At 36.4% G+C, this 15782-nt stretch overlaps 1 protein-coding gene across 23 annotated transcripts in view; it reads right to left on the bottom strand.

Moving 5' to 3' along the window:
* VEZT (vezatin, adherens junctions transmembrane protein) overlaps positions 1-15782 on the bottom strand; it is a 70915-nt gene that overhangs the window by 32381 nt on the left and 22752 nt on the right. For 15 of the 23 annotated variants that reach the window (XM_081592193.1, XM_081592177.1, XM_081592181.1 and 12 more), the window contains 3 exons: positions 10141-10275; positions 6235-6321; positions 908-1083 (listed from right to left, as the gene is read on the bottom strand). In XM_081592193.1, the coding sequence (XP_081448319.1) occupies positions 908-1083; positions 6235-6321; positions 10141-10275 (398 nt within the window). The remainder of the gene's footprint in view (positions 1-907; positions 1084-6234; positions 6322-10140; positions 10276-15782) is intronic. The other 8 variants (XM_081592199.1, XM_081592187.1, XM_081592200.1 and 5 more) reach the window with 3 other exon arrangements.

Raw genomic sequence — 15782 nt, 5'->3', positions numbered from 1 at the left:
ATCATCTTTGTGGTCAAAGGAATACAAAGTTGTAAAATTCTGAAAACCTATGATTCCTTTTAGCAGCTCCTTAAGTTCTTAAATTTTTAAATGGTAAGATGCTGTACACTTCATCATGATGGTATCTGAGTAACTACACATTTGGAAAACACTATACATGGCCACCTGTTACAAAATGAAGCATTTGTCAACATGACAGGAAAGACAGATAAATTCAGAACACTGAGGCCAATGAATGTAACTGACCATATAACTTGACAGCTTGAGAAATAATTTAGTTCATTTAATAAACTCATACTTTAATAGAAAGAGGGTATTAACAGTTCTCAATATATAATTCCTTGTTACCATACATATATATATTTCTTCTTTAATAGATGATGGCCCAGGACTTGTGCATTAAACACAAATACTTCAAGTGCTTGACAAGTTTTAGAACAATTTGAATTGTCTATGTTTCCTATGATCTCATCTCACCTAACAAAATAGGAATCGACTGTTTATCTCCATGTCTCATTCTCTCTTGGGTGTCTCTACAATGTAATTATTATATAATCTATTAGGGGTAAAGAAACATGAAGAACTGGCTAGGACTTCATGCACACATGTGTATAAGAGAGATTCTTTTTTGGCATATGTTAATCCTGCTTGTTGGGCTGTTATACACAGAACTAATTACACTGAGTTGCAAGTACATAATAATCAAACTGGATGCTTTTTTCCATTTTCATTTTAAATAGTATTTAGTTTAGGAAGGTATCCTTTTTTTAAAAAACCTCTGGCGTATCATTATATTAATTACAATGCTATAATGTTTATAATGCCTTTATAGTGGAGAGGATGATGATGGATTTCCTCTGTTAATACTCTAAATGTAAACAAAGGATAGATGTTTTCTGGACAGTACCAAATATTAGGGGTTGCCAGGGAGCAAAGTGTTGGAAGGTGTCCATTTTCCTGTTGTTGAGGTTGCCCTGCAGACAGGATACTGGGATCAAGCAGCTCAATCAGCTCCACATCCTCTTGTAACAGGACTTCCTGTTGCAGGATAGTATGGAGTGAGTCGAGTCGGAATCCAATATCCTTGCCGTTGAAAGACCGGAAGAAAGGTATTAATACACACATAATTTTGTATTAAATATTAAGCTCCTACCATGCTAATAAAATTAGAGGTGTTTATTTTCAGTACAGGCTCCAAGAAGAAGAAATAACAGTCAATCAATTTTCAGTATGATGTACAGGGTTATATTTTCACAGTAAATATGAAACAAAAAAAAACAAAGGTAGACATCATTGAGCCACATATTGAGTAAAACATGTCTTTTTTACAGATTAATAAACCTGTAAAGCCTAATTGATTAAATGGCTGTAAAACAACATGGAAAATATAATCCTCTAACAGATATGCTGTCCCTAGATACTGTAACAATATAGCCAACATCTAAGAATAATATCAGCAGGATCAAGGCTTTCTAAAAATGAAATATTCGAATATTAAAAAAATACATCATTAAGGAATATAATACAAAATGACCCTAATGTATGCATAGCATTTTATAGTTTACAAAATGCTTTCACATATACCAGCTCATTTATTCCTCCCTCTTTCCTTGTTATCCATCTATCAAGGAATATCTTATACGAGGCAACATGCTTGACACCAAAAACACAAAAAAATAAACAAGACATACAAGTCTTTACTCTTAGAGAGTTCAAAGGAGAGGGCTGAAAGGTAAGCAGTTACAGTATAAAGTGCAGACAAGTGTGAAGAGGTATAACTAGGTTATTATGAAAATGGCATTGAGGGAACAAACCGGCAACAAAGAGAAAGTAAAAGAGTCTAAGCTTAGTTTTAAAGAATACACAAGAACTGACCAGATGAAAGAGTTGGAAGAATGGGATGAGACAGAATGAAAGCAAGCCTCTTCTAGTTTGGGGACCTGTAAGTGACCAATATTAGTTTTGGGCAGAGTATACCTGGTGGAGAGATGAGAGACGAAGTAGCAATGTTAGAGCAGGTCTCACAAAAACCCTGTCATGTACATTATCATTTTCTGTCCATTCTATAGAGGAAAAACTGAAGCTCAAAGAGACTAAGTAACTTTCCAGAATTGATGTTAAATCATATGTCTTTGGTAGTTAGTTGATTCTGCTTCCCTGAATACAGTCTTCTCTATCAGAAAATTTAAATTTTTATTTTGCATTAGATTCAGGAATAGAAAGATCCTATTGTATGACAAAAAATAAAGAGAACTTTCAATGGACAAGGCCTTTAGCAATCAAAGTAAAATCAGTTAGGTCTAGGGTTTCCTCTTTTAGTTAGTCATTCCCACACCACAGATTCTAGCCCAAGCTCATCATGAGGACTTAAGCAAGAAGGCAGTGATCCATACACTACAAGTACATATCCTCTTGATCATGGGTTGTACACATCACTTTTAGAGAAGAATATTTTTAATATGAAGCCTATTTGGATATATTTCTTATCAATAATAATAAAAAAATCTCAGTGGAATGCTGATCTTCTGTTTAGCCCGATATGGATTTTACCATCTACTGATATACCCTAGACATACCTCTGCAGCACTTTTATGGCTCATGTTTGAACTACTGCTTCCTCTCTTCCTCTCTTTTACAATCCTAACATTAGCAACTACTTAATTTTTTGACATTCCATTTCACTTTCATAAATAGAGAACAGCACGACTTACTTTATACTACTGTTGAGGCTGGGAAGGGGGACAGGGGCTGCAGAATCTCGACACCAGGTGGGCAGTGGGAGGCAGGGAGGGCAGTGGGTGGAGCAGGGTAGCTTTTCAAGTAATCCTTGAAATAAATCTTCATGTATTGGCCTTACAATTTGGTTTAGATTCCCCCATCAGACAGGACCATATTCAGATGTAAATGTTAAAAATAAAACTTTAGCTACAAAAACTTGAAAGCAGGCCTTTTATGAGACTTAATGTACTTATATATGGGTAAGTTTAAAAGAAGCCTAGTTAAATGAAGGCCAACACTGACAGAGAGGGGGAAGCTATTAACATAGATGGGAGCTATTCCTCTACACAGGTTCTCTTATGGACCTGCTGCTTCATCAGGAACTCAGTTTCTTCAACACCACTCCTTGGCATCAGATCTGCAAAACTGGGATAAAGTCTCCCCCAAACCAGTGTGATTCAAGGCAGTATTGATAGTATTGGTGCTCTGTGCTGGGGCGGGATGGTGGGGGAAGTGTACTATGTGAACTTTGGCTTACCCTCAACAAGTCTTAGTGTCAAGACTTAAGTGTCTGGGTTTATATCCTGGTCCCACAACTTAAGCAAGTTAATAATTTTTCTGTTCAGTTTCCTCATCTGCAAAGAGGATAAAATAGCATCTACTTCATAGGGTTGCTGCAAGGATTAAATAAGTCAGTATTTATAAACTGCTAAGAATATCTGGTATACAGTAAGCACTATGTAAGTGTTAGCTGTTAGTGTTGTTAGTACATATGAAATACTTAAAAATACAATAAAGAAAAGCATGTATAATATAAAAACTTACAGAACACAGCACACATAATTATTACAAGGTTGTTGTAGAGAAGAGATTCAACAGGCTGTAGTTTCTGAGAAAGGTCCTGAGGAAGAGCTAGTACTGCTTATTGAAAAGATTCCAATAATAGAAAAATGGAACACAATTCACAGTATACTAGTACACATATAGAGATTAGGCAAGGAATAAACAAAAAGGAGGACTATACTGGGCTGATGAAATATTGGTGGATAAAACTGGAAAGGTAGATTAAGGCCAAATTATGCAAACACTTTCATGCCAGTCAAAGTGATGAACTGGACTTGACTTGGTAGGCAGTAGGTATCTTTTTAGAATCTAAACAGGGAAACAGCATGAGAAGATAACTTAGGAAGAATACTGCCTGGATGGAATGAAGAGTATGAGAAGCACTGCTCAAGAATAAAGAGATTTCTATTGTGGCCCCTAGGGATGAAGAAAACATACACATGTGTTAACATACTTCAATGATCTTACACACTTTTAAATATATAGTGCTATTTCATTAAGCTGATGAGGATCAGGTGAGACAGCTTCTGGGCAAGCACTTGATTGGCTAAAAAGTGCTTAGAGAGTGCCAATACCACTAGTATCATAGTTGCTATAAATTTTTTTTTTTAATCTTTAAGAAGAAAAGTACTACCTTAATGAAAATGAACAATAATAAAATGTTCAGATATCATGGAGCAATTGCCAGTATCTTTATAAAAGGAAAGAGGGACTTATTCAATATCTGTATAGCTAACAAAATTTTAAATATTTTATAATCAAGGGAAAAAAGTCAATCAACTTCATGCCAGATGCCAACTGGGCAATTCCTTATTCTATTACTTGTGAACTATTTCTCAGGTATTTCTTCCTAAAATTCTCCATAATCTAGGCACAAAAGAGATGCATACAAAAGCTGGCACTTTAAAGTGAAACATGACATGAAGCATGCGGCCAATGACAAAGATCCAAGAATGAAAAGATCAGGACTATGCACACTATGATTAAACCACAGAAAAATGTATATGCACCCATATACCTTACCACGAGGCTTCCCTCATGGCTCAGCAAAGAATGAGCCATGTAAAGAATCTGCCTGCAGTGCAGGAGATGTGGGTTTGATCCAGGGGTAGGGAAGATCCCCTGGAGAAGGCCATAGCAACCCACTCCAGAATTCTTACCAGGAGAACCCCATGGACAGAGGAGCCTGGTGAGCTACAGTCCAGGAGGTCGCAGAGAGTCAGACATGACTGAAGAGACCCAAACACACACCTTACCACAGTCCTAGTACCACTGAAGAATGAAGATAGCTCCACCTGGATAGAGACGATATTCTACGTAGATGAAAAGATACTTCATTGACCTTCTCAAAACATCTACAAAGATGAAACCCTAACCAGAGAACCTGCCCAAATGGATTGCTAAAAAGGTAAATTGCTAAAAGGTAATTTTAGTCAGTAAAAACAACACACAAACTAGAGAGGTGGTACTTTATAACGGAAAGAGCCTGGGCTTTGAAACCAGGAGACTTGAGTTCAAATTCTGACTCACTTACTAGCTGAACATTTTTGAACAACTCTCTTAATTCTTAACCAAACTGAAATATCTGAACCTCAGGCTTCCCAAATGGTAAACCATACTGAGCCTTATATAGTGTTTAGATTACCAAATCAAAATGTGAAAGCACTTTGTAAACATCTTTTAACAAATGATAATTTACAAGAATAATAATTAAATTATCATCTTAAGGTCATAGGCCAGCAGAAGATTCTGAAATCTTATTTGTGAGAGAATTTTATTTTTTTAAGCTATACTACCTATTATTAATATTAGGGTGTAAAAACATTGAGGCACTCCTTCTTGGGGCTCAGAGATCAAGCAAGTCTTTGGGAAATTCTCTGATTTATCAGTCCCAGGAGACTAAATTTTATACATGAAGTTGTTAGAGAATGGTGGGCTTCCCTGGTGGCTCAGATGGTAAAGAGTTTGCCTGCAATGCAGGAGACCTGAGTTTGACTCCTGGATTTGGAGGATCCCTTGGAGGAGGGCATGGCAACCCACTCCAGTATTCTTGCCTGGAGAATCCCCATGGACTGTAGCCTGCCAGGCTTCTCTGTCCATGGGGTAGCAAAGAGTCGGACACAACTGAGTGACTAAACACATAACACAGAGAATGGTAAATTAATGATAAATAAATTAAGGAGGAACCATAGTCTTGATTTTGCCCAAACTTTGTAATCAAAGGCTGTGGAATAGAGACAATCAAGTTCCTAATGAAAAGAGGGAAGATCCCACTAATGGATCTATTCTCTAACTCACTGAGAGGAATACCTGTCAGTGGAGGAAGATGGCAGTAGGACATGAGTAATCTAACAAATAGGTCTTCAATAACTATCAGAATATCCTATTCTCAGTGGCTAACAACCTCTTGGAAGATCTATGAAATACTACTGAGTCCACATGCAAAGATACCCAGTTATTGAAGAATCTCCTTTTCCTTTTTCCTTAGGTGATACAAACTTTTTTAATACTTCATGAAGCGGATAATCTCCTTTTAGAGAACAGCCCAGAATTTCTAATTAAAATTAGTCACTGCCCAAATCAGTAGCAAAACAAATTTGGATTCGTTGATTTTCTCATTGGAAAGGAAACTGGAGCCCTGAAAAGTGACTAAAAAGTAAAGTGAACACTTACCAACTTGTGAAGTAAGTCATCATTCTTATCAGACTGAGCCAAAATCCAACTCTTAATGGTTTCAGCCACTTTTAACAGGATGCCTTGCTGAAGGAGATGAATGACATTGTGCAAGATTATTAAACCACACCTAAACATCAGAAAAACTTCAAATCACCTACTTCTAATTAATCACATTTTTTTAATCAGAAAAAGAGAGTTAAAATCATCTAGGTTGTATGATATGCTATATTATATGCTTTACCAGTATGTCTCAGTCTCCTTATTGATCCCAAATTTAATCGTATATCAGAATCAGCTGGAGATTTTAGCTAGGAACATACTCCCAGGCCGCCCAACTAAACATGCAGATTCAGTGAGTTTGGAATGAGACCTGGAAACCTTCTTATCTTGAGTATACTATATATTATTACCTATGTCAACAAGATGATGATACGGGTATTTCAAAATGAAAAACAAGTGCTCGAAGTTCTCAAATATTAAGAACATTTCATTCTACAATATTAAAGCAGAAATTTATTTTAACAATTTTAGAATAACTGTTTCATATTGAAGTATGTTATATTATTGAATCAATCAAAAATTCAGTTTACCTTATTAGCTCATTTCCTGAGCAGGCCTGTAAATGGAGCTTACATTCACTGAGTGACTATAATATTCCAGGTACTTTGGTTACGGGAACAAAGATGAATGTACATAACTGGTGTTTTCAAGAACTTAGAAGAGACAGCACAAATAATTACAAACTGTAAAATCTGGACTTCCCTGATAGCTCAGTTGGTAAAGAATCCACCTGCAATGCAGGAGATCCTGGTTCAATTCCTGGGTCAGGAAGATCTGCTGGAGAAGGCATAGGCTACCTACTCCAGTGTTCTTGGGCTTCCCTTGTGGCTCAGCTGGTAAAGAATCTGCATTACAAGATTCTGTAATGCAGGAGACCTGGGTTCGATCCCTGGGTTGGGAAGATCCCCTGAAGCAAGGGAAAGGGTACCCACTCCAGTATTCTGGCCTAGAGAATTCCATGGACTGTACAGTCCATGGGGTTGCAAAGAGTCGGACACAATTGAGCGACTTTTACACTTTCTTTCACAATGTAAAATCTGGAGAAGTGTAGGAGGAAGGAGGTCAAGAGGAATTGACACTGGAGCTAAGCCCAGGCAAGAGACAAGGATGAGTACAGGAGGGAGCCATGGAAGCATATGCCATTCAGACGGTGGCAGCTAAGAGTTTGGGCCAGCAAAGAGCCAAGGGAAGAACAGAAGAGTAATGAAGTGTGAAAGGTACACTGAGATAGATTTTAAAAGACTGTGGTCTTAATAGTTTTGAATTTATCCTATAGACTATGAGGAGGTTAATACAAGGAAGCGAAACAATAAAAATTTGCATGTTAGAAAAATAACTGGCAACAGAGCAGTGGCTGTACTAGCAAGGAATGAGTGTAGCCAAGAAGCATGATTAGGAGGGTATATAATAGTTCAGCTAAATGATGATAAAAGCTTGCACTAGGGTAGTAAAACCAGCAATAACTAAGGATTAGATTTTAGAGAGAAATAAGTTGAGTCACTTACTGACCAAATCAACATTAGAGTGTGGGAAACTGTAAGATAAATTGAGAGGGTAGTAATTTGGGAATACAGAAAAATATTTTGTTTCAGGAGTACTGAGAAAAAAAGCTCTCCTTTAGGCATGTTGAATATGAGTTTCCTGGAGCACAGGCAGATGGAAATGTCTAACAAGTATCTGGAACTCAGTGAAAATGGAGAATAGACAAAAGTGCCAGTGAGGGCAAGAAAGTAGGTGAGATAGCTCAGAGAAAAAGAGACCAAGCAGAGGACTGATGATAAAATTTTATGGAAGGAATGTTTAAGAATAATCCCAGGAAAAGAAACCAGAAAAATATACAGAGAATGAATATTCATGATGAGAATACCAATACAGAATACTCAATAAGTACCTAATAATCACATTTAAAAAAAAAAAGTCTAAAAATGGTGACTGTTTCACCATGAACTCATACAGAAAATTTGCTTTCCAAAGGAAATAACTGGAACTTCATCACTTGAACAGAATCTGGGGGGCAATTCTAAAAATATATCCCCTAAGAAGGAACAAGAAATCTTTTTAAAATTTAGCTGTCCCAGATTTATATAGAAAAAGTTCACTTTAGAGAGATGTACCTTATGCAGTTGAAATATGTAACATGAAGACTAAACGAACTTTCAGATATGTGGTAATTTGAAAAACACCTTCTGGCTATGCTTTTAACTGCTCCTCAACTTCTGAGAGGATGAACTTTTAAACTTATTTATTTATAAACTAATAACAATATTTCTAGATGTAAAAATATTGTCATAAATGAAAAGAATTAAATACTTATAAAACCCAAGTTTACACACACACACACACACACACACACACACACACACACACACACACACGAGGTCAATGTCCATCTCCGGGCCCAACACTATCCCTTGACCCATCCTCTGTCTTTTGTTGCCAAGTAATCTCAAATCCAAATTTTAATCTATGAATAATCTTTTAGATATATCTTTAGGTTTTGCTTTTAAAACTTTCCCCAGAAATATTTGTATTTGAAAGGTGCAAGGAGAAGAAAGGGTTTAGGTAGGGAGGACTTTCAAAACTGGTTCTGGTCTGTGTGCACTCTCACTCCCTTAACTCCTTCCTTGTGAGAGTTAGCTAAAAAAAACACACCGTTTTCCTGGTGTTTACTCTGCTGTTGCATGTGGGTCCAGTTTGGTTACTTCACATTTTAGAGTTTTTTCCTAAGAAGAACAAAAGGAAAGATCCTTCCCTTTCTATCTTACAGAGTAAATGATTAACTGAAAATTTTAAAATCTTCCTCCCAAAAGTAACTGACTCCTATATTAAAACACTGATTAAACTAGAATGCTCAAGAAATGAGGTAACCTGGTTATATTTTTTTCTGTTAGAATTCTTTTTGTTAAAACTGAAATGTACTGGAATATTTTCTTATTTTAGTAAATACAATAATAGAGCACAAATAGAGCACAAATCAATCTAGTGAACCTAATTATTGGTGGCTTCTTCTAGTACCTCAGCCTCACAATGCTGTATATCAACTACAAAATACTATATAAAAATACATGATACTGCAGATATAAAGGGCAGCAGAAATTGAGGTAAATCTACTTACTCCATTATATATCTTTGAAATAATTTATTAAACATTAATTTGCTTTCTCTTTAAAAAAAAATATAAAGAAAAAAATTCTAGTTATTGTAGGAGTCCTATACTTGGGCTCCCATTAAGGTATTGATTGATTGATTGATTTTTTTATTTATGAAGTTTTTATTTTAAATATTTTTTTTATTAGCCTTGATGTTGTCAGACCAAAGCAATCATCACTTGACTTTGGAGACCCTTCCCCACCCCGCCCCCCACCCCCATTCACATCCAGCAATGCATGAGATTTTTCGTTTCTCTTCATCCTTCAGTTTGATGATCACAGAAACAAGATCTTTATGCATTTTTTTTTAAGCTAAATTGCAACTTATGTACTGATGAAAATCAGTTATAAGGTATTGATTTATATTTTTTTGTTTTTTTTTTCCTGGTTCACTCTAAATAACTTCAATATTTAAATAAGCAATATATTTTGATCCTCAATCATATTAGTTTCAATTCATTATACAAATTACCCATGAGATAGTCCAAAATACCAAGGATTCATGTTTATCTAAACAGATACATACTACTGATGAAGTAAAAATTAAAGTCTTAACTAGTGCAGGGGAAGAACATGGAAGTGCCGATGAGGTGTTTTTTTGTTTTTGTTTTTTGCAAGGATAAGGATAAAGGCAATTCAAATAATCAGTAAAAGACAAAAGATTGAGTCATAGTGAATGAAGATGTCTTCTTACTTTTGGCAGGGCTCTTGCAGGAGGCTTTTGCTGTCCCTCTGTCACTGTGCTTTTTTCTGCTTTTGGTAACAGAGAAGAACATACTTCAAAGTCTGTGTGTCCCAGATCCTGTAAGTACTGGCAAAGTGGGGAATTCTGAAAGAGAGATAAAATAAATTTCAAGATAATTACTACAGGTGACCCTTTAACAACATGGGTTTGAACGACAGGGCTCCACTTTGATGATTTTAAAAAATAAATACACACTACAGCACTACTTATGGAGGGAGGCTGAAGCCCAGGAACAGGAACTGAGAGTAGGGAGGACTGACTGTGAAGTTATATGCAGGTGGGTGCCTCTAACCCCCCTATATTTCAAAGGTCAACTGTATTTCAAAAGTTTTAGAGACCAAATTCAACATTATGACAAGTATGCCCAAACGGAATTATTTACACAATGCCACTTAACATCAAAAGAACTAAATAAAATAGACATTCTTTGAGTGCCAGCAAGAAAAAAATGAATTTAGGAATATAAATAGATTTAAGCAATTTCTTTGTCCAAATTTTTGTAGTATTAGAATAAATCGCTTCAAAATAGCTAATCCTGGCTAAATATAGCTCCAAAAAGGACTCACAGTGAAAAACAGTTATTACTTGAAGCCAAGAAGCAATGACTATACTGTATCAATTATAAATTTATCATACAATCGTGCTGATTAAGTCAATCAGGCACAGATGAGTATTATGTATCATATGTCAGCACTGAAAACAAACTTAAAACACCAAGAAAGTTACCAAAATAAGCTTATATACAAACATATGGCAAATAAGAGAGAGTGTAGGTTAAAAACAAAAACTTTGGAGCCAGACTGTTTGGATTTAGATCCCAATACTGCCTCCTACCAGCTTGGTAACCCATGGCGATTTATAATCTTTCTATGCTTCAGCTGTCTAATCTAAAAATAGGTGTAATAATTAATACCTAAACCATAGGGTTCTAGGACTAAATAAATATAAAGCACTTGGAGCAGTCCCTGGCACACCTCAACTTTATATAAGCTATGTGCCAACAGCAGGTTATGGAACAGAACAAACAGAAACATCCTCATCACTATCCAATGAAAATCCATGGTACAATTCTAGATAAATGCTTTACCATCATCATTACTACTGTTATTCCCATTTCATAGATGAGGAAAGAGTCACTCACCTAGAGAAAGCAGGATAGGTCTGACTCCAAAGCTAATGCTCTGAAATATTGTGCTATATTACCTAAAGTTACAAACAGCCTCCTGTGTTTAGAAAAGAAGACACCAAAGAAGCTAACGTACAGTTTAGTATAGAGACATGAAGCAAATGTATAATTACCAATTCACTGGCTATTAATTTGAGAGAATAGGAAGATGAATCAAATGCCTTCCTTTGAAGCTATGTTTAATCTCTCCTTTGAGAAAAATGGGCAAAGCATTTAAAAATAAGGAGAAAGAACTTATAGTCTCATCCCTAAATCAGACTTAAAATCTCTAGTGGCAGAAATGGTTAATCTTTCTATTACCCATAAAGTATTTTCAAATATTGCCTTGAGTTATCAGTCTGTATTTTCAAACTGAAATGTGAACCCCATCTTGCTCTGCCCCCAGAATGGCAAAAAAAAAGAATACTATTTCTTTTGGGCTGACCTTTAGAAAAGTTTACATACTTGAAAAAAAAAACAAAACCCAAACTTGTTTTTAAGACAGTAGAATCCTTTCTTCAAACGAATTCCCATGGGGAAGAACAATAAATAAGATGGATCAAAGTGGGGTTATTCTAATTCAAGGGTCATCAAACTTCTTTTGTAAAGACCAGATAGTAAACATTTTAGGCTCTGCGGGCCATATGGTCTCTGTCTCAACTAACCAAGTATGCTGCTGTAGTGTGAAAGCAGCCACAGATGATACACAGACTGATGAATGTGGTTATGTTGCAATAAGGAAAGATATTCCCATCTGAATGTAGAGTTCCAAAGAATAGCAAGGAGAGATAAGAAAGCCTTCCTCAGCGATCAGTGCAAAGAAATAGAGGAAAACAACAGATTGGGAAAGACTAGAGATCTCTTCAAGAAAATTAGAGATACCAAAGGAACATTTCATGCAAAGATAGGCTCGATAAAGGGCAGAAATGGTATGCACCTAACAGAAGCAGAAGATATTAAGAAGAGGTGGCAAGAATACACAGAAGAACTGTACAAAAAAGATCTTCATGACCCAAATAATCACGATGGTGTGATCACTCACCTAGAGCCAGACATCCTGGAATGTGAAGTCAAGTGGGCCTTAGGAACCATCACTACGAACAAAGCTAGTGGAGGTGATGGAATTCCAGTTGAGCTATTTCAAATCCTCAAAGATGATGCTGTGAAAGTGCTGCACCCGATATGCCAGCAAATTTGGAAAACTCAGCAGTGGCCACAGGACTGGAAAAGGTCAGTTTTTGTTCCAATCCCAAACAAAGGCAATGCCAAAGAATGCTCAAACTACCGCACAATTGCACTCATCTCACAGGCTAGTAAAGTAATGCTCAAAGCCAGGCTTCAGCAATACGTGAACCATGAAATTCCAGATGTTCAAGCCGGTTTTAGAAAAGGCAGAGGAACCAGAGATCAAATTGCCAACATCCGATGGATCTTTGAAAAAGCAAGAGAGTTCCAGAAAAACATCTATTTCTGCTTTATTGACTATGCCAAAGCCTTTGACTGTGTGGATCACAATAAATTGTGGAAAATTCTGAAAGAGATGGGAATACCAGACTATCTGACCTGTCTCTTGAGAAACCTGTACACAGCTCAGGAAGCAACAGTTAGAACTGGACATGGAACAACAGACTGGTTCCAAATAGGAAAAGGAGTACGTCAAGGCTGTATATTGCTTATTTAACTTATATGCAGAGTACATCATGAGAAACACTGGGCTGGAAGAAACACAAGCTGGAATCAAGATTGCCGGGAGAAATATCAATAGCTTCAGATATGCAGATGACACCACCCTTATGGCAGAAAGTGAAGAACTAAAGAGCCTCTTGATGAAAGTGCAAGAGGAGAGTGAAAAAGTTGGCTTAAAGCTCAACGTTCAGAAAACTAAGATCATGGCATCTGGTCCCATCACTTCATGGGAAATAGATGGGGAAACAGTGGAAATAGTGTCAGACTTTTATTTTGGGGGGCTCCAAAATCACTGCTGATGGTGATTGCAGCCATGAAATTAAAAGACACTTAACTCCTTGGAAGGAAGGTTATGGCCAACCTAGATAGCATATTTAAAAGCAGAGACATTACTTTGCCAACAAAAGTCCGTCTAGTCAAGGCTATGGTTTTTCCAGTGGTCATGTATGGATGTGAGAGTTGGACGGTGAAGAAAGCTGAGCGCCACAGAATTGATGCTTTTGAACTGTGGTGTTGCAGAAGACTCTTGAGAGTCCCTTGGACTGCAAAGAGATCCAATCAATCCATCCTAAAGGAGATCAATCCTGGGTGTTCATTGGAAGGACTGATGTTGAAGCTGAAACTCCAATACTTTGGCCACCTCATGCGAAGAGTTGACTCATTGGAAAAGACCCTAATGCTGGGTAGGATTGGGGGCGGGAGGAGAAGGGGACGACAGAGGATGAGATAGTTGGATGGCATCACCGACTCGATGGACATGGGTTTGGGTAGACTCCAGGAGTTGGTGATGGACAGAGAGGCCTGGCGTGCTGCAATTCATGGGGTTGCAAAGAGTCGGACACGACTGAGTGACTGAACTGAACTGAACTATGGAAATAGTGAACTTCTTATAGTTTTCATGTGTCACAAAATAACATTCTTTTGATATTTTTACCAACCATTAAAAATGTATAAACCATTCTTTGTTCACCAGCCATATAAAAATAGGCACAGAAGTAGTACAAATTGGCCCAAAGTTTATTGACTTCCTACTCAACTAAGATCATGAGGCACACGTTTGACTGCTAACTGTTCTCTGGGAAGGGGCTTAGTGGGTGGGGACCAGGCCAAGCTTCAAGCTTCTTTTTATTCAAACTGTAAGGCCCTACCTTATAGCAAACTAGCTGATGCTATGTCCAGCACTGGCTACAATGTCCAGCTTATGTCACAGCTCACAAAATAACAAAATGGAGTATCTGTAACAGATTTTTTAAAAGTGATTACATAGAAGAGATACAATAAATACTCTGTTCTCCCTTTTTGTTTGCACATTAACTAAGAGCATACACACTCAGTTTGGATAATCACAGTCTGAAACACTATTTCATATTTCACAAAACAGCAACTATTAACTGTTTAGTAAATTCTGGCTTGCCAAGCCCATCACTGCTTTGTTTCATGGCTTTATGTAACTAAGGTTTTGGCAAAATTTCAGAGTAGACCACCTCTGGAGATAGGGGATGAAGGTAAAGCAGGTTTAGTAAAATGTTAATTTCAGTCACTGTCATATTTCATGTTTGTACTTCTCTCTTTTTGGCTGTTAATGCAAATCATATCACTTTCTAATACATATAAACAGACTATATGAACACTAAAGCTTTCTTGAACACTAAAGCATTCTGAGTTGTAGCATTTATTTTACTGTTTTATTTGCACTTTTATGACTCAATAACCTTTGAGCCAAAAGAAAATTTAAAATTTAACCAATGATAACACACAAATGAAAAACAAACATCCTTTGGCTAACAAAATGAACATCAGCCAAGATGAACTGACCAAGATAGACCTTGTAAGACAAATTTTTAAGAATGCAAAGGGATTTTTAGTAATTATTTATATTAATTTAAAAGATGTTTGGCAGATAAAATTACCTTTCTCTCTGAAACTACAAAATCATCTATGCACTAACTCAAACATCTCAGATAGCCAAATCAAGACCAGTGATTTTCAAAAATTTTTGGTCTCGAGACTCCTTTCTAGCCTTAAAAATTATTAAAGGTCCCAAAGAGCTTTTGTTTATCTGGATGCCTAACAATATTTATCATATTAGAAATTTAAAACTAAAAAATTAAAATATTTATCAACTTACTTAAAATAACAATAAACCTATTATAACAGTCATGGAAACAATTAAAAAATTTAACAACAGGATTTTAATGAAATTTTTTTCACAATGAAATAAATGTATTGAGAAAAGTGGATTGTTTTATATTTTTGCAAATCTCTTATTAAAGTCTGGCGTAACAGGAGGAAGTGGCTGGACTCTTATATCTGTTTCTGCACTGAATCAGCTGCAATTTTTTATTTTGGATGAAGTATATAAAGAAAATCAGACCTTACACAGATATGCAGTTGGAAAGGGAGGAGTGTTTCAAGTCTTTCCTGATAAGTGTATTATCAAAAAATAGCCATATCAAACTCTACAAGTGATAATTTTGAAAAGATTTAACATGAAATATGAAACCATATTGGTGAGCTTTTCATATTTTGTACATGCGAGAGAATGAGAGTGATTGACGCAAATAATGTCTTAGTATAAAGCTTGATCACCCAATATACTTTTTCTTTTACAACAAGGTGAAGCTCCATACTGCAACAGCCTTAACCACTATATTTGGAGGTTCGGGACTATTAGGCTTAAAAACGAGTACACAGAAATTTCTGTCATTCATACAATGAGTATTATTACAGGTTGATTCAG

The sequence above is a fragment of the Giraffa tippelskirchi genome, chromosome 4 (assembly GCF_054371585.1).
Source record: "Giraffa tippelskirchi isolate mGirTip1 chromosome 4, T2T-mGirTip1v1.2.pri, whole genome shotgun sequence".
Classification (NCBI taxonomy): domain Eukaryota; kingdom Metazoa; phylum Chordata; class Mammalia; order Artiodactyla; family Giraffidae; genus Giraffa; species Giraffa tippelskirchi.
The sequence above is the reverse complement of the archived record's forward strand: the minus strand, read 5'-3'. Positions and strand labels throughout refer to the sequence as shown.